This window comes from Pieris napi, chromosome 15, assembly GCF_905475465.1.
Source record: "Pieris napi chromosome 15, ilPieNapi1.2, whole genome shotgun sequence".
Lineage (NCBI taxonomy): Eukaryota > Metazoa > Arthropoda > Insecta > Lepidoptera > Pieridae > Pieris > Pieris napi.
The window spans coordinates 4,093,078-4,111,497 of NC_062248.1; the positions used below are offsets into that span (position 1 = coordinate 4,093,078).

Here is an 18,420-nt window from a genome sequence, read left to right on the forward strand (position 1 = left end):
AAATATTTACCGGTCAATATACAATATAATATGTATAGCTAGGGAGCTGGCGAGCATTAAAATATATGATTAACTCGTATTTCGTATTGATAGGAATTAATGTGCGGATCAATACAAAATTTAGTTCATGAATGAACGTCGTACGTTGCTGCGTTTTCAAGCTACAGAGGTTTAAATAAAAAAAAATCGATACGAAATCATTTGCTCGTGTCTGCCTCTGAGGATACCATTTAGATAACGAAGAAAATCTAGAAGTAGAAGTCTCTGATTTAAATGATTTAGTATACGGTATACCTGTTTTTCTTAACACTTTTAAGGGTATGTCAATTGTCAACGCAGCGCTATCATGGTGGTAGACTGGTCCTTAATATTTCTTCTCGAATAATTATCGATTTTAAATGTCAAAATCAAGATCCTAAACCGATTCCTGCCAATTTACGAACCGATACTAAAGTACTTGCACTATAGATCTCATTGGTCTACCTTGCGTAAGTCTTCAATAAATTAGTAAATATTTGGGATTGACATATAGTTACGGAAATCTGAGTTTCATTGTACGCTATGAGCTATTACATTAAAACGCATCAAGCTAAAAGTGATACCGGCATTTGATGAATAAACGTAGGTATATCAGTGTAAAAATCATGTTGTATATTAGCTATGTGTAATATATTTCCTAGATGTTGTATTTTAGTTAGGTTTAGATGAAATTGTACAAAATGCATATTAAATAATTTTATCGATTGTATTATAATTTAATCATCTTGTAAAACGCAATCAAGTTAAATATACAGAATTTCGTATTTATTATGACGTTTTATTTTACCTTATCCTATCCGCATTTCGCGCCTGAATGAAACCGCCTGAAATTTTTAATAAGAACATACAAATAAATTGACAATAATAATTTATTAAGTAACATTCGTAGAAATTTTTATATATTCCATCGCTAATACTTCTTGTTCTGTATATCCTAAACGATTTTGATGATCTTCGTTTAATTTCCTTTCAGCAGCTAAAGCTTTAAGCCTCGCTGTGCGCAAGCGCAACGAATTTTCAATCGCTCGAGACTCTTGTTCTTCTTTATCTGCCCTTATAGCGTCTTCTACGCGCTGTCTCTCCAGCTAGAAAAGCATATTTTATGAATTAAGGTAGATAAGAATCATATTAAACCTTTTTGGATATAAGCTGTAATAATACTGGCTGATCGGTATCGGTTTCTAAACATAATATTATGGTATTCTATTAAAAAAAAAAAGTTCGAATGTTTTATATTAGGTCCTTACATATGAAATTGACATTTTTTAAGGGCGAAACAAAGGGTTAAATTTTTTTTAATAAAATATATTTAATTATTCAAAGTATGTAACATTGCTATCTACGCACTTTTGCCATCTTATAGGTAGTTCACTGATCCCTTTACTAGAAAAACATTCGGACGGGAATCAATAAAATCTTAGAAGGCGGTTTCGACTGCCCCATCAGAGTTGAATTTTTTACCTTGCGAGAAGTTATCCAAATTTAAAAAAAAATGGTTATCTGTTGGAGCAAGGTCCGGGGAGTACGGTGAATGTCTTAGACATTCCAATTGAAGCCCTTCTAATTTGGTAGCATTCTGTATCGCAGTGTGTGGTCTAGCGTTGTCGTGAAGCAGCAGTGGTCTAGAGCGATTTCATATGTAAGTACGTAATATATGGATACAGTTTATAATATAGACTTTGAATACTTACTTTCGCAGTTTCTAATTGATAGTTGATTAATTCCATCTTCAATTTTATTAGGTCCGTATCATTTTGAGAACAGGTTGACCCTAAAAATAACTTTACAAATTAAGATATACTTATAGATAACTTTCCCGCGTCCTAAACGGTGACAGGTGTCAGCTGTCATCTATCAAATGTCATTTCAATTATGTTTAAGGTTCATGTTAATTTATTTCATATCTATATAAAATTAAAATGTTAATTTAACTTAAATCTAGTTTCAGGAGCTGTCAAACCATTTTTTCTGTATGAAGTGACATATTTGACAGCGCTCAAGATAAGACTGTGACTTGGGATACGAATTAAAATGTGGAACTAACATTTTTAAAATCTTTTTACTGATTTTTAAATGTTTAGGTGATTAGGCCTATCAAACCAAAAACTCATCTTGTTGCCGGTTATCAAATCTTAGACCGGCTGACACTCGAATTCTGTCTGTTGTAATTACACAAGCTGTAATAACTAATTTATTATATTACAAAATATATTAAGTATTTCCTTAATATAAAAATATATTATTTTATATAATAATTATCTTCTAGTTAAATTTTATTGTGTTTGTGAAAACTTAATTTAAATACACATAGTTATTACCTAGTCCAGAATCCGAGTTGAGAACAAATCTGAGCGGGTCCATATCATTAAGTATGGGTGATGATATTCGTTCGTTTATTCGGTCTTCATCCACGGACTGGCTGAACTCACTGCAATCTACATTATACTCTACACTTGGCTCTTTTTTCACATTCTAAAATAATAAAAACACCTTTATTTTATTTATGCTCTCAAATTCCACCCGTATCACCTCGACGTCCGTCGTTCCACAACTGAGCGTTTCTTTAAGCAGTTTTTTAAGTGGTGGTACGCGGTATGGTTCCACATAGTACCACTACCAACTAAAGTATTTGCAAACCAATTCAACTTACGGCCGCTTTCTATACTCAATCCCAATCCGATTTTTACTACTAGAGATTGATATTCCAATCCATTTCTCATAAAATATTTTTCAATAACCGATCGATGGATCGTTTTTGTAAAATATCTTAGAATTCGACAGAAATTTATTAATATAAGTTTGCGAAAATCTGGATTGTTTTTTTTTAGATTATAGATCGAGTATAGAAAGCGGCCATTAGGGTCTTCAAGAAAAGAACGTATCAATTCTTAAAAGGCCGGCAACGCTCTCGCATTGAGAATGTCCATGGTCAGGCGAGTATCAGGTTTGACCACTGGTCTTTAAAAAAAGCATCAACAACAGTCAAACAGGTAAATTTGTTTTTTTTTCTCTTCGCTCCATATAACGAAACCTCTATATAACGAGAAAAAATGCTCGGTCCCTTGAAATTCGTTATAAAGAGTATACACTGTAGTACATTATTTTTTTGTAGGAATCCTCGAAAATGCATTTCGTTTTTAAGCATAGACAATGTGTGGGTAATATGTGTAAAAAAGTAAATAATTACTGTTGACGTAATCACCAAAGAAAATCAAAGACCCCCTCCCCCTATAGTGCTTACGTAATACTTGACCGACCCCTAACCAATCAATATATTTAGGGCAATAGTGAAACTAACACAATATTATTATTATAATATTACGTAGTATTTATGTAAAATTGCTTTTGTGAAATTTATAAAAACAAAAACATTAAAAAGGGGTGCTTGTACTTATGTACGCGCGTAAGAAGTTACACTTCTTTGGCATTATTAAAAATAGTTTTTGATTGCATGCAAATAATTAATTACAATTAAATAATCAAAGACTGGAAAAGGAGTCATTATAGTCAATAAAGTTCAGTTTACATTTGAAACATTAAATAAATAAATATTTATTATTATTCTCTTACATTAAGTGTAACATAAATTCTATTATTATTCGAATGTTGTTTTTAAATAAGGTCCAATGCCGTAGCATCTTCCGTGGGCAACTTCATTCTGTTAATTTTGTGTCACAGTGCGCGCGCATCGTAAAATTTCACTCTCATCAATTTTTCATAACGCGGCTAAAGAAGTATAACATCAAAAACGATGATAAACTCACCAGTTCCTTTTCCTCCTGTTCTGTGTTGGATGTACTTAAACTAATTTTGAGTCGATTAAGTCTCCTCATATTCTCGAGTTTAGTTTTTAATACTCGAACTGGTCTCTTCTTCCAACTGATTGCATTAAACCTTTTTGCTATCTGTAAAATACAGAAAACTTGAAGCTATCACCAATGGCAGTTGTCACAAATTGACATATGACATGATTTATTGCGATTTATTGACAACTGACAATCGAACGCAACGTCTCGCATTAAACAATTACATCAGGGGCCTCATAGCCTAGCGGTCTTATTAAGTGGCAGCTAGGTGAGGAGTACCGGGTTCGATTCCCGGTTCGAGGGCAAGTTTTAATTTAATTTAAAATTTGTTCTCGGCCTTTGGGAGGGTTGTGCGGTACCGGGCGAGTGCCTAAACTGTACATGGAGGACACGGTCGAATTTCTAAAGACAAGCACGAATTATAAAAAATCCTATACTTGACGCTGGCTAATGCACAAGTCGTGCCAGAGCCATTAAAATAAAATTACATCATAAAATGTCATATATTGAGGTCTGACTATATTAACCAAATTTAACATTTAACAAAAAAAATATCTAGTAAATAAAAATGTACGCAAACTAAATCAGTTCAACCGTTGTACCTAAAGTATCTATTTAAACACGAAAATACACTTAACAGAAAGAAAGGAAAAAAAGTACTTGAACACATCGCAATCGAAATGTTTTAGAAGAGTGGGGGTGAAGGGAGGTGCGCCCCTCTCCCAACTAAAAGGAAGGGTCCTCGACTACTCTAACCACTGACTGGCTGACCCAGAGGCCCACAATGGCTAAGATCAGGAAGGTGTATATATCTTTATATATATAATTCTTCTGTGAGTGTGTATGTCACTGAACTTCTCTCAAACGACAGGACCGATTTTGATGAAATTTTTTGTGTGTGTTCAAGGGGATCTGGGAATGGTTTAGATTCACAAATCAGCCCGGCAGATGGCGCTGCAGTCGGTACTTTCATACTTTGCTTTACTAATTGCTTGAAATATCATGCAGGACAACGTCTGTCGGGTCCACTAGTATATGTATGTTATCCTTAGTATGAATAAGTAAGTAAGTCGGTAAGTGTGGAGTTTCTTGCTCATTCTTCTCCACACGAACTAGAATCTTCTTTGTATTTCTTTTTTGACGTTCAAAAGTGCCATTTTAGATGGTCTAATTGGAATGATTTGACTTTGACTTTGAATAACTTCTTTCAGGGTATAACGTCATTGCAGTAAGCGAAAATTGTAGGAGTCGCTACAATATATAGTTTCATTTAAGTTTAACTTATATAAAAATTTACATCATACACAGAGTCTGGCTAATGAAAGAAGATAATTGAATTATTTGAAACCTTTCGAATGGCAACACAAGATGTCATTGAATTTCTTAGGTTAGTATGATTTATTGTCTAGATACTTCATGCAATTACTCATATTTATTTCTATTATATATTTTTTCCGAATAGTTAACAGGTATTTCTTTCGCATGATTTGATTATTCCAAATAAAGTTGTGTCTTATAATAAATATAGTTTGAGTTTTCCATGCAATGCTAGTCATTTTAAGTATCAATAGAAAAAGACTAAATATGTATAGTATTTAATTTCATAGACAGTTACTATCAATGTAAAAAATAATAAAATAAAATCAAGTATCAAGTAAGTTTAATCCACAAAATATATCAAACTTTCAGGGATACCATTTTTTTTTTAATTTGCCGCGCTTTTTCGTTATCTTCTTTCATTAGCCAGACTCTAGTTGGTATGAATGAGCTTACTTACTCACAAAAACCTGTACTCACCCTCTCCCAAGCTAAATACTTCTCCCTTATGATCTCCCTTGACATACCCACATTAAAGAGATTATGTTTTTCCTCTTTAACCAATTTCAAAAGAAGACTACACTCTTGTGCTGAAAAATTCATTGACTTCTTTCTAATTCGTTTCTTGTAGCAACGGTCCCTTGAAATTAATAATTTTTATTGTGGGATAATGGGTCAGTTGGCGTAAACGTTCGTTACAACCCCGAGGTCACGCGTTCATATCTCATCAGCAAAACCTTTTTTTTAATTTGCGTCTATTAATCAACGACAAGGGTCACATAAGTTTACCTTTTTGTCTATGTAAAGGATAAAAAATAAATGCAAAGCCTGCTTCTATGAAATGGTAATTTAAAATTGTGTAAATATTATTTCCCCTTATTACATTATAATTTACACATCCACAATAGGTACAATTTATCTGGAAATTTACTCTACTAACACATTTTTTTTTAAAGTTATACTTCTTTAGGCGCGTTATGAAAAATTGATGAGAGTGAAATTTTACGATGCGCGCACCGTGACACAAAATTAACAGAATTAAGTTGCCCACGGAAGATGCTACGGCATTGGACATAATTTAAAAACAACATTCGAATAATAATAAGTATTTATTTATTTAATTTTTCAAATGTAAACTTTGATTATTTAATTGTAATTAATTATTTGCATGCAATCAAAAACTACTTATAATAATGCCAAAGAAGTATAACTTCTTACGCGCGTACATAAGTACACGCACCCTTTTTTAAATATGGTTTATACTGAAGTTGGCTAAGTTGCTAAGTACCCAATCTACAATAGCGAAGGAATTCAATTTTAAGACGAGCCTATATTTACCTCGACTTCAACGGTTTTTCGTCATCATTATCTGAAACATAAAAAAATATTTGTTAAAAACCATCGTCAGTATTATATATATTATCTATGGAATTCTAATTTTCTTGAGTTCTGAGAAAACATATGATTATTTAAAAAAAAAAATTGTTTCAAAGAAAACTCGATAGGAATATTTAAATATTTTTAAATGTACAAATTAAAAGAATTATGCTTTGGGGCAACAATGACTAATAAAAGAGATTGCAAAAAGTATTAATCTTAAGCCAAATCTCGCAATGTTATATTCAATAAGAAAATATTATAAATATGTGTCCTGGAAGAGATCGCTTAGTAGCGACAAGGCACGTTGATTTTATATGATTATCTATATATATATATAAAAATTTGTATATCAGAAGTAATTTAACATGCAGAATCGCAATTTTGGCGCTAGAGAGAAGAGGCCCAATGTGTAAAACTGCCAATCTTCTTTCGCAATGGCAAGAACTAAAACATTTATGTATTTGCAAAAAGTTGTATTGATGTTATTACCTTAATGAAATCCTAAAATAAATTTAAATAAGTAACAACGATATTATTAAACTGAAAGGCGGAACGAAGTTAGCCGGGTCAGCTAGTTATTATTAAATTCTAGTGCAGAAAATATAAATCAATAAATGTAGTAAAACATCTTAATGAAATCTAGTGCATTTAAATATATGGTGACAACTGACAATCAAACGAGTTTAAAAATCTTATACTCGATAAAATGATCTTACCAGAATGAGAAGAACTCCCTTTGTCATCCAAAAATGTATCATTTGTGTTATCATTTAATAACTCCTCGGGTTCTGAGTCTGGAATTTTTATTACAAATATTAGTAAATGTACTCAAATAAAATTAACAACAAGTTTACCTAAAGAGATTGCTTATTAGGAACGACGTATTGAACTTACTACTCACTTTACAACTATTTTGTACAGTACTTTTACAAAATGAAATTCTATATTTACTATTAAATTAAAGCAAGTCTCAAATTTTGTAGACGGCATACATTTCTTAATCTATGAAGAAACTAATATCTGAGAGTAAAAATATTCTGTATTTTATTTTTAATGGAACGGGGGGCAAACGGGCAGGAGGCTCACCTGATGTTAAGTGATACCGCCGCCCATGGACACTCTCAATGCCAGATTGAGGATTTCCAGGGCTCGCGAGTGCGTTGCGGCCTTTTAAGAATTGGTACGCTCTTTTCTTGAAGGAGAAGTCGAATTGGTATATTGGTATATGGTGTATGGAGGAATTGCCTTTTTTTGTGAGAAAAATTGCAAAATTTGTTGTGGAAACAATCAAAAGACCAGAAACAGTCAAAAAGAAAAAATAAAATAATGAAAACTACTCCCCATCGGACTTGCGGCATACACTTTTCTGCTTGATGCAATGAAGATTTTTTGTTACATCAGAATCTCAATCTATATACCGTTAGGGGATCAATGAACTACCTATAAGATGGCAAAAGTGCATAGATAGCAATGGAACATACTAAGATTAAATATATTCCATTAAAAAAAAAACTACTTTTTGTTCCTCCCATACAAATCGCCAATTTCATATGTTATGTATGTATTCAAGGACCTAATATAAGAGTAACGGCAAACTTTTAACATATATTGAGATTCAGAGAGGGTTTTGATTGATTCACCTTTGTTATTTAAGCCAAATACCAATGCTGTTCATGAATCTGTAAGATTAGCTTTTAAGTTTTTAGTTTGTTATTAATATTTTTTTTTTGTATTACTTTAGATTAAGGTTCTGTATATATATATTTTTTTATATAACATTTGGTTCTACACTTCTCGCACTCATCATGTTTCTTTTTTTTAGTTTTTCTCTTTAACTAGGGTTGCCTGGAAGAGATCGCTTATTAGCGATAAGGCCGCCCGCTGCATCCCTTATAATTTTTATGTATTGTGTTTCTTTTATTTTTTTCCAACGAAGTCTATATATATAAAATATTTACCTTAGCCTTAGATAATTGTCTATTTGGGATTGCAATTAATGGGGCTCTGCACTAAAGATATACTCACAACACATAATATCAGTCTCAATTGTCAATAGACCCTAGTAACGCAACTATACACCTTAACAATAATCAAACCTAGAAATGGATCTCGCAAATATGATATTTACGCACAGATATAATAACTAAACTTTTGAATGTTCATAATTTTGCAAATGTTTAACATGTACCTTCATATAAATCCAGTTCCGAGATTTCTACTTGAAGACTGGGATCATTGACTGACTCATATGATAGCTGGATTACTCGTTTCTGCACATCATTCATTTCACAAGGTGAATTATTGTGTATTCTCTTTGCATCTCTTTTTAAATTTAACCATTTTGTTTTCAAATTATCAGAACTTCTATGCACATTTATTTTTTCTTTATTAAATAATTTTGCTATCTGTCGCCATACTTTTTCTTTAGCCAAATTTGTATTTGCATTTATGTTGCGGTTTAGTATGACAGATTTAAATCTTACAACTAGATCCAGCAAGAGTTTTATCTCTGCATCACCAAAATTGGCACTTCTGTCAGAGTGACTGGAACATGATAAAATTTATTAAAGTCATTGTTACCGATATCACAATACATATAAAGAGGTACAACACTTTCTAGTTTTTCAACATTAATTTTCTCTAAGTAAATAATTACAAAAATATAGCTATTTCATTAATTTTATTATTAAAAGCAATTAATTATTATATTAGAGAAAAAGGAAAGTATGCAAGTATTTCTTACTGACAGTCAGTGCCCATACTATCCAGTTCATATTATTGAACATGCAGGTATGTAGTATTAATTTTTTTAATAGCTAAATTTAACTTACACAGTTTTCTTATTAGAATCCATATTTATTTAATTATCTATATAGACATAAATTGGCATGCAATTAATCTGAAATAAAAAAAAAATATTAGCCAAAGAGAAGTCAATAAACAAACTATGGGTTAAACTTTACAATATGGGCCATCGATTTTTGAGGTTTTTTGGGGAGGAGGGCATGGAGGGAGGTGAGAACTACCCCCTGTATCATCCCCAACCTGCGGAACCCCATGGTTATGGAGATATTCATAGTTAAAGTTTTAAGGTAAAAATGGTAAAGATTTAGAAATCCGTCGCCCGAATTTGATAATACTTATTATGTGGTATCTCTTATCTTGATTGGAACACCTCCAAGTGATTTCTGCTGCCGGAGTTGCGTGTAAGTATTAAAAATGATTATTTAAACTTCTGTGTAATGTATTGAAATTAGTAAATTAACTGTTCATTTTCTATTGGTTATTAGAGATGTGCCTGTGCTTTGTTACAGCGGGTGGGGGCTGCTCTTCCTCCGCGCCTCCGATTATTTATATATACTCTAGGGGTAAGGCAGACACGACCACGTGGATAGTGGGGTGCTCTGATTCGGTTTTGGGTACTTTTTGTATATATATATAAAATATAATATTATTGTATTTATTTTAACATATACTTATTTTAATATATTATTATTGTTTTTACTTATTGTATATATAAAATTTTAGAAATAACGTAAGTAAACACTTTATTGTACTAAGAATTAGCTAATACAGAAAGTTACAAACAATGAAACACAAGTACAAAAGCAATTTAGGCAACAGTAAAACGTGCATAATTTTACGGATTGGTTGTGCGAGTAATGGAGACGATTTTTTTTTACAAACCATTTAGATGCATATGAAAAGCTGATACGTGCAATTAAATATGTAAGTATATAAAATAGAACAAAGCTTACTCTATTTTAGTTCCACCTTTGTACTTGTATTTCATTGTTTGCAACTTTGCATTAATTAGACAACTATTAGTATTTCCTATGAAATACAAGTACTAAGGTGGAACTAAAATAGAGTCAGCTTTATTCTATTTTATATACATATTTAATTGCACGTATCAGCTCTTCATATGCATCTAAATGGTTTGTAAAAATGTTTCGTCTCCATGAGTACTCGCACAACCAATCCGAAAAATTCTGCTTGTTTTGCTGTTGTCTAAATTGTTGTTTTAGTCCTCTCCACTGGCTCTTAATACGATGCGTGTGTGTCCCATCTGGTGCCACAAATTGATCGCTATGGTTAACTTTTCTATGAATATAACCATGCTCAGGAAGGCTCAGATATGCTCTCCAATTATCTGTGTGAATGATGGAGCCTTCCTGGACATGTTTTGTAATGAGTGGCACCAATATGTCCGCAGACCTTTCATTATCAGGACACACCTCAAGCCGCAGATCGTCATTGCCATCTTCTATCATGCCAATCACCCAATGTCCTTCAATATGTCCCCCCCGGTTATACTTTCTTTTTCCAAATTTTGTTTCATTTATTTGAACGATTTTATTAGGGATTTTATTATCTTCCCTTGGGCCCTTTGATTTTCTAATTCATATAATACTATTGTTTCCCGGCAATAAGTAAACCAGTTAGCCACAGTTCTGTCTGAAACTACCAGGCCGACATCACTGGCTAGCTCCTTTCTAGTTTGGTGGTAAGACAGTCCCTCACTAAATGCGTACATGATTTGAAAGATTAAAGTCAGGCACAAGTGTGCATTTTCAAACCAAGTCCCTGCCGCATGAGAGACTGTTTTGGTGCGGCAGTTGTATTTCCTGCATCTAAATTTCCCAACTTGCCCTGACTCTTTTGTTAAAATCATTGTCTTTCGGTGGTAAGTGCAGATTTTTTGAACTGGTATGAGTCCCCTCTCCTCCGCAAACTGAACACACTGGTCGTGTGTACCCAATTTGGAGAAGATTTTTCTCCAGTTCCACATGGATCTGAATAAAAAAGTTATTGTAAAGATATTATTATAATTATTGCTGCTTAGTAAGCAAATTAAAAATCTGATCTGAAATAACAATGATATTGTACAGTACTCATAACATAAATCAAAACTTACCTTAACTCATTCATGTAAGGATTAAGCCTTCTGCCTGATGACTCAGTAGGTCTGGGCATCGCAGCAGCAAATTCCTCGCTAGGATCAGTCATCTCACTAGGACCAGGAACCAGTTCGTCAAGAACCGAGGATCACACACATGGGAGAACAAGTGGGTCATTTGAGTCCAATACTTGCACTTGCGTAGTAGTAGGCACAAGCGGCTCTATTGAGTCCAACACTCGCGCACTACTTGAAGACGGCGCAGTAGAGGAGGCCGTGACAAGCGGCTCATTTGAGTCCAACACTTGCACCTCACTCAACTCTTCAAACACAGAAATATGGGGGTTCGGAGACGCCATGGTAGTCAAACGTTGAAAGCTTACAGGAGTACGTTAAACGATCTCAACTGCAAGGGCAACAGGTGACAAACGATGACTGAACGCTATTAAACAACATTATCCACAAATAATGGGCATTCAAATCGATGGTACATATTGAAAAGTTTAGCAAAACTATTTTATATAATGACTGGCCTATTACTTATTAAAGTTAGAGTAGATGTGTGTGCAGATAGATACAAATACATTCTGTATTGGATATACATATTTCCTAGCCTGTTCAGACACCTCTAAGCAACAACTTTACAATTACTAATATTAAAATTTCCTTTTTATTTTTTTTATAGCATTATAAATTTCGGCTCCACTGGGATTTTGGGTCTTTCGGGTTTTGACGTCGAGACTCCAGACCGCGTAATCTTCACGACACGTAAAATACAGTCTATGAGTAATTAAATTAAAAAAAAATACTTACAATGCCTTCTAACTGCGATTTAATATCTTTTTTATCACTTTTGAATAGTTAACACTAGACACTAGTCAATGTTTTAATGTTTAGTGATCTTGATAAAAAAAATCTGATTATTGTCAAAACGGTTATTTGACAGTACATTATAAAACACACACAGATCACAAGTACAGGTAAACAAGAAATAGAAACAAAACAAATCATAGAGCATCGAGCGAAATCACTAACAGTACTGTATGACTTAACGTCTTATTCTTTAATGTAGGATCAAATAGTTACGTTTCATTTATTTCCTTCAATGCCCCTTTTGCATCCGTAATTCATCATAATATATGAATGAATTATTTCTATAAAATGTTATGCCCTAATGAAAAAAATTATATGTCAATATGTCAACTTTTGTTGTAAGATGTCAATCGTCTAATTTCAGATTAAAAAAATTTTCTAATTTTTCAGTAGACATTTTAGGTTATATTTTGCTGTTAATAAATTGAATGAACTAGAATTAATTCAATTGTTTTGCAAATAGTTCTCATTAGACGCATTATTAAAAGGTACTGTTATGTATAGTTACTATTTTAATTATTAAAATTAAAATCGTGCACGGGCGTACCGTGCAAATCCCTGAAAAAATATGGCCGACTTGTTTCCATAGACGGAGTATGGACGTAAATATTGTGTATAATTGCAGTGTAATAGACCTACCATACAAGTTATAGTTATTAATTGCGTGTTAGTTTACTATTGATACATTCCAATTTAATGTTATTGTTTCGAAAATCTGTTCTGAAATGAAGGAAATTATTTTAGCTATAATAACCTTCGTATGTAGCATATTTTTAGTAATTGCATTTGTTTTATTCTGTAAGTAGCTTCACCAGTAGTGCTTACTCAAAATTTTAACGTGTTTCATTATCCTTTGTTCTTTGTTTAAGGTTGGTACGTTGTTTGGAAGTGTTGCCTATCAAAGTTTCGCTTTGTCCGTGAACTTATAGGTGGCATGTCAGAAACCCCACCAGCGTCAGAAGTTAGACAACCCAAAGGAAGAAAGACTAAAAAAGACTAATCACTATTTTTATAACTACAACTAGGAATAACTATAATACGAAAATGAATATCCGTTGCGCTCGGCCTAGCGATCTTATGAACATGCAACACTGCAACCTTTTATGTTTGCCAGAAAATTATCAGATGAAATATTACTTTTATCATGGACTTTCATGGCCCCAGCTAAGTTATGTTGCTGAAGATGAGAAGGGACATATTGTTGGTTAGTACTATCACATAATCATAGCTTTGTTCTAGAAAAGCTAGAATATGTAGAGTTAAATAAAATAAAATTACAATATTAATATTGTATTCAGAATTGATATAAATATTTATACACACATTAGACTTTGTAATTCGACAATATTACTTTTATTATGATTAGGACGGAAATGAATGACTTTTAAGTAGAAACAAAATTCTTTTGACTCTATATTTTTATTGAAACTGTTATTATTCTAGGGTATGTTCTTGCAAAGATGGAGGAAGATGGTGAGGATAATAGACATGGCCATATCACATCTTTGGCTGTAAAAAGATCGCACAGACGCTTGGGTCTTGCCCAGAAGCTAATGAACCAAGCATCATTGGCTATGGTTGAATGTTTTCAGGTATGCCAGGGTCAATTATGGTATTTTGAATACTTATTAATATATTAAGTAATGACGCAAGTCATTCTGAAATCAATATTTATTAAATCACAGGGATTTAAAAGTTTCAACAGATTTAATAAAGTTATATTTTGTTATTATTTGACTATATAAATTATTGCTACCAATATATTGTCAATAAGATTTGTATGTCATTTTGTTTTATGGCCTCTATGTAAACATCGCATTCTTTTCAGGCTAAGTATGTATCTCTGCATGTAAGAAAGAGTAACAGAGCTGCGCTCAACTTATACACAAACTCATTAGGGTTTAAAATACTGGAAATTGAACCCAAATATTATGCAGATGGAGAAGATGCATACTCTATGATGAGAGACCTAAGTTCCTTCTCTGAGAGCAAAGAAAACCAGCCCTCAGATAATATGGAAATTAAATCAGAATCAGCCATTGTTTCACAATGCTAAATTTGTAATTAATGTTTGTTGTCAATAAATTTATCTTATGAAATCAATATTTTTTTGTTTTTATGCTATAACATGTGTTGAAGTTTATATATATATTGAAGAATACATATCTTTATGACTTAAAACATAATAGAATATTTCTATAGCTTCTAGCTCTAGGCTTATACAATAACATCTTTTAATATTTGTTTTAAAAAAGATGATTTAATAAGATAATAGTTTTGCTATGTGGATTGAATTATTAAATCGATTATCACAAAATAATGTTCTTTAAATTGTCAAATAAAACTAGGGAACAAGCTGTATTGATAAAACAATGAGAGTTAAGAATACTTTTATTCAGTATCTTCATTATCATCATCATAAAGGTGATTAAGTTTTAATTCAACAGTGTTGGTTGATTCAGGTTTCTTAATTCGTAGTTTCTTCGGACTCTTTGCTGCCTTACTGACACCAACAACATACTCTGGCATTATTATCTTACTACTTTTGAAAACTATTTTAGTTTCTTCTTCTACCTTAGGCTTAATTGTTTTTGATATCTGAAATGTTGGTTTTTTGAAGACCGCTCCAGTTTCATCTGTAATAGTAGAAAATGATTCTTTCCTTTGCTCCATTTCCTGAATAAAGGCAAGAGCTGTTGCTGCATTTGTAGATTCTGACATTTGATCTGGTGTAACATCAGAAAGTGAATAATAGGACCACTTTTGTGGATTCTTCATATAGTCAGGTATTCTTCCTCTTTGTAAACAATCTTTTAAACTAGATTCTGTGCGTTTATATATACTCTCTTTGCCTCTGAACTGTTTCATTTCTCGTTTCAACTTTCTATACTGATGCTTATCTATCTCTCCATAGTCCTGATTTCTAGTGACTTTATTTGATTTAGAGAAACTATATTGATCTTCAGCATCTTTTAATGTATTAAACAAACTTTTTTGTCTCTCGTGAAATGAAGCCATTATTTTTCTAAAAAAATCATGTATTAATAAATGGTGCTAGTGTAGTACCTACTACACTAGTGTTTTGCCCTTACTTTGTACCTACAAAGTAAGGGCAAAACACCCTTTCTTATCAAAACTATTACATACTTTGTAGGGCCCTGTAGCTTATGTTATTTATAGAAGATCTAGATCACAATCACAAATATTCTTTTTTATTTAGACATTTATTTAAAAGCATTTGAATTTGAGGTTTTTAATAATGATTAATATCATAAATACAAAATGTACATACTACATACAAAATACAAATACAGTTTACAGCTTGATTACAGCATACTCTGTGGTTTATAGAGTAAAAGCTATGACCCACTCTGTGGTCGGTATATAAAACTGTAGTTATAATACCTAGACGTCCATAGATGCCGTTAGTTCTATCAATAAATTTTTAAATTTTATGAAACACCTACCAACTAGATGGCATTGTCCTTGTTTTAACCGTTTATATCTCATAGTATTGTAACAATGTACAAGCAACCAAAGACAGCAACGGTGTCACCAATGCTATCTTCTCTATCTTTATTAGAATTATTATTAATAGTATATATAATATTATATATATATAACATCTAAACAAGAAATTGAATTTAGTATGTATTACATCAATTAAGTTTAGTGTTTGTTTGGGTCTTTAGTACAGGGTAGGAATATTATCTTCGTTTTCGACACTTCCATCCATTGCTTGCTCACTACAGCTATGATATACTCTGACCAGCGTTATGTGGATCTGAGTATTAAGTTTCAATAAAAAAATGTTTTTAAGAAAGCAAAAATTACAATAATAGGTTACATCTAGGGTAATCTACCCTAGTAGGAAAATTTAATTTAAAATTTAATGAATTTAATTGTCATTAAAAGTGTCGAAAATTAATAAAAATTATAAATATAACTTTGTAAAGTTTTTTTTCGACAAAAATAACACGTGGCAATTTAATTTACAATTCGTCATTTGAGATTTCAATAAATTATTTTGTATCAAATATAAAATACTAATATTTCATAAATTCTCTTTACGAAAATTTAATTTTAAAAATATGATTTCTATAAGGTAATTCGCCCTTCTCACTCTCTCTCAATCGGTCTTAATCGCTCTCTCCCTTTTCTTCGACAAAAACGCTGCACATCTACGTGACGTTCCGAAAAAAAATTATATTTATGCGCCTAAAGAAATTTCACTCCAAAAATAATAGTTAAAAAAAACTAACCTTTCAATCAGATCTGATTTGTTTTAGAGTCTGTCAGCCATAGACTATTACATTACTTTGGGAACAACACGCAAAAACATTGTACCAAGATGAGTCAAGGTTCAAATAATTGAACTATACCCGTACATAAACAACACAGCACCTGTTAAATAGTATGAGTATGGCCAGCCATTGGCCCTATTAGTGTAACTATGGAAAAATTAATCGATATTATTAATCACAAACATATTTCACCAAAAACATCATTATTTAGCAGAACTCATTCGTTCCAATACGTAAAGTCTATTTATATCAACAAGCAGTCCCTCCGTGGATGGACGAGACAATATACATTTCGAAGAAAGCTTGCGAATAAATTACTTATTAGGAACTAGCCGTTTCGCGCCCGCTTTGCTAGACGAATTAAAATAAATTTTATGTTTCATTATTTAATTTTTTTTCATATTTTTACTATTCTTCTTTTTAACTTCCCGCTAAGAAAATTGAAATATTTCGTAAATCGAGTTTTTGACAGATGTTGACGTTTTCACGTTTTAGGAAGTCCGTATGCATAAATTTTCATAAAAGTAAAACAGCAATAAAAAAATGAAGGAACGTTGGAATTAGTTCATGTCGATACGATCAGTGGTTTAAGCGTGAAAGAGCCTCAAACGAACACCATTTTCTTTTTATATATATATATATAGATAGAAGATAGATGATAAACATCTAGCTTCCAAACTTTGCAGGATTGTAACTAAACTACTTGTAACGATCTGTAACTAAAAGCGGGACGCTTGCGGGACAACTTGTTTGCTCAAAAGGTTTACACGTGTTATGTGTATTACTAATGGGCACTTACTTTACCAAAGTTACAACCGCATCGTATTTAATCCCAATATATGCACAGCCTAAAGCCGATAAGATAAACGCGCGATTATTGAATCACTAGATTTACCTTGTATCTTTGTTTTTCTTTGTACTACTAACTTCGTCCTACTAACTAACCTATAAACCACCTAACAGACGAACAAAAATCACTATATAACAACTAATTCTAACACAACTGTTCATAAAACCTTCCCGGGATTACGCATTCATTAAAAAAATATCTTAATATTCATAGTATGGAATACTAATACTTGCAAATTTAAAAGCCCGGGGGCTTATTACATGATAAATGAGGTGCGTTGACCATGAAAATCTTACGTAATTATGAATTTGAATAAATTGTAAATGGGGGGGCCTCTTGGGATGTGCAAGTGCATTTCCTGACGCTGCGTGTAGGCTTTTTCTGCCGATCACGAAACGAATACTTTGTGGGGATTCGAACATAATTGTTATATATAACGATGATAAATCTAGCAAGGCACAATTGTAAAGCTTATTATCAACAACCACAATCATTGATTTAATTAAATATTTATATAAAAACAATAAAACATATTACAAAGTATTAAATTAATTCATATTAAAGATAATAAGCAATATTATGATTGTTAAATTGTAATTGAACGTATACAATGTTTTTATAAAGCAACGCAGACTTACTTTTGCGTCTGTTTTATTAAGTTGGTTACAACGTGTTGTGTGCTTACAGATACTGTTTATTATTTCCTGATCCCCGAACCTACGGCCTAACATCATTGAATATCTATCTGATCTTATCTTTCTATCTATCTATCTAAATATCTAATCTGACTTTACTTTTTAACAAGGGAAAATTAAAAAAATATCAAATCGATATTTCCAAAATTGAGCTCTTAAGAATAATCTGTCGTGATTTTTTTTTAATTTTTAATATGTTTGGCTTATAATTGACACACAATCTATATTATATAAAAATACATTACTATTATTACAA

General features: G+C 32.1%; 3 protein-coding genes across 6 annotated transcripts; 1 reads left to right on the plus strand and 2 right to left on the minus strand.

The window, feature by feature from the left end:
* Positions 1 to 890: 890 nt before the first annotated feature.
* On the minus strand, positions 891 to 12,399 carry LOC125056383. 3 transcript variants are annotated; one of them, XR_007118047.1, is made up of 11 exons: positions 12,256 to 12,399; positions 9,374 to 9,441; positions 8,731 to 9,086; positions 7,259 to 7,336; positions 6,501 to 6,537; positions 5,643 to 5,802; positions 3,804 to 3,944; positions 2,358 to 2,511; positions 1,731 to 1,810; positions 1,501 to 1,661; positions 891 to 1,124 (listed from the first exon to the last, which is right to left on the minus strand). XR_007118047.1 is itself a non-coding variant. In XM_047659433.1 (10 exons), the coding sequence occupies exons 2-10, from the start codon at positions 9,394 to 9,396 to the stop codon at positions 912 to 914; spliced, it is 1,236 nt and encodes a 411-aa protein (XP_047515389.1). In that variant the 5' UTR covers positions 9,397 to 9,441; positions 12,256 to 12,399; the 3' UTR covers positions 891 to 911. The 3 variants fall into 3 exon arrangements, 2 of the variants coding, with proteins under 2 accessions (XP_047515389.1, XP_047515388.1); XM_047659433.1 differs by lacking the exon at positions 1,501 to 1,661 and having other exon boundaries at positions 6,501 to 6,531; XM_047659432.1 differs by lacking the exon at positions 1,501 to 1,661.
* A 244-nt stretch (positions 12,400 to 12,643) lies between these two features.
* On the plus strand, positions 12,644 to 14,418 carry LOC125056385 (N-alpha-acetyltransferase 11). The gene is made up of 4 exons (XM_047659436.1): positions 12,644 to 12,803; positions 13,185 to 13,519; positions 13,759 to 13,907; positions 14,144 to 14,418. Exons 2-4 carry the CDS (start codon positions 13,360 to 13,362, stop codon positions 14,369 to 14,371), a joined length of 537 nt encoding a protein of 178 aa, XP_047515392.1. The 5' UTR covers positions 12,644 to 12,803; positions 13,185 to 13,359; the 3' UTR covers positions 14,372 to 14,418.
* Positions 14,419 to 14,688: 270 nt separating this feature from the next.
* Positions 14,689 to 15,588, minus strand: LOC125056384. Of its 2 annotated transcripts, none has more exons than XM_047659434.1 (2): positions 15,415 to 15,588; positions 14,689 to 15,381 (listed from the first exon to the last, which is right to left on the minus strand). In XM_047659434.1, exon 2 carries the CDS (start codon positions 15,331 to 15,333, stop codon positions 14,707 to 14,709), a length of 627 nt encoding a protein of 208 aa, XP_047515390.1. In that variant the 5' UTR covers positions 15,334 to 15,381; positions 15,415 to 15,588; the 3' UTR covers positions 14,689 to 14,706. The 2 variants fall into 2 exon arrangements, with proteins under 2 accessions (XP_047515390.1, XP_047515391.1); XM_047659435.1 differs by having other exon boundaries at positions 14,689 to 15,340; positions 15,463 to 15,538.
* Positions 15,589 to 18,420: the final 2,832 nt, after the last annotated feature.

What these genes read in the sequence shown, in the direction of transcription:
- LOC125056383 (XM_047659432.1), bottom strand. Translation starts at nt 9,396, where the DNA reads ATGGATTCTAATAAGAAAACTGT. An exon ending in GAAAAACCGTTGAAGTCGAG is followed by an intron (nt 5,803 to 6,500) that starts GTAAATATAGGC and finishes ATTAATTTCAAG; the next exon opens with GGACCGTTGCTACAAGAAAC. An exon ending in AGTATTTAGCTTGGGAGAGG is followed by an intron (nt 3,945 to 5,642) that starts GTGAGTACAGGT and finishes TGTATTTTACAG; the next exon opens with ATAGCAAAAAGGTTTAATGC.
- LOC125056385 (XM_047659436.1), top strand. Translation starts at nt 13,360, where the DNA reads ATGAATATCCGTTGCGCTCGGCCTAGCGATCTTATGAACATGCAACAC. An exon ending in TGAGAAGGGACATATTGTTG is followed by an intron (nt 13,520 to 13,758) that starts GTTAGTACTATC and finishes TTATTATTCTAG; the next exon opens with GGTATGTTCTTGCAAAGATG. An exon ending in CTATGGTTGAATGTTTTCAG is followed by an intron (nt 13,908 to 14,143) that starts GTATGCCAGGGT and finishes CATTCTTTTCAG; the next exon opens with GCTAAGTATGTATCTCTGCA.
- LOC125056384 (XM_047659434.1), bottom strand. Translation starts at nt 15,333, where the DNA reads ATGGCTTCATTTCACGAGAGACAAAAAAGTTTGTTTAATACATTAAAA.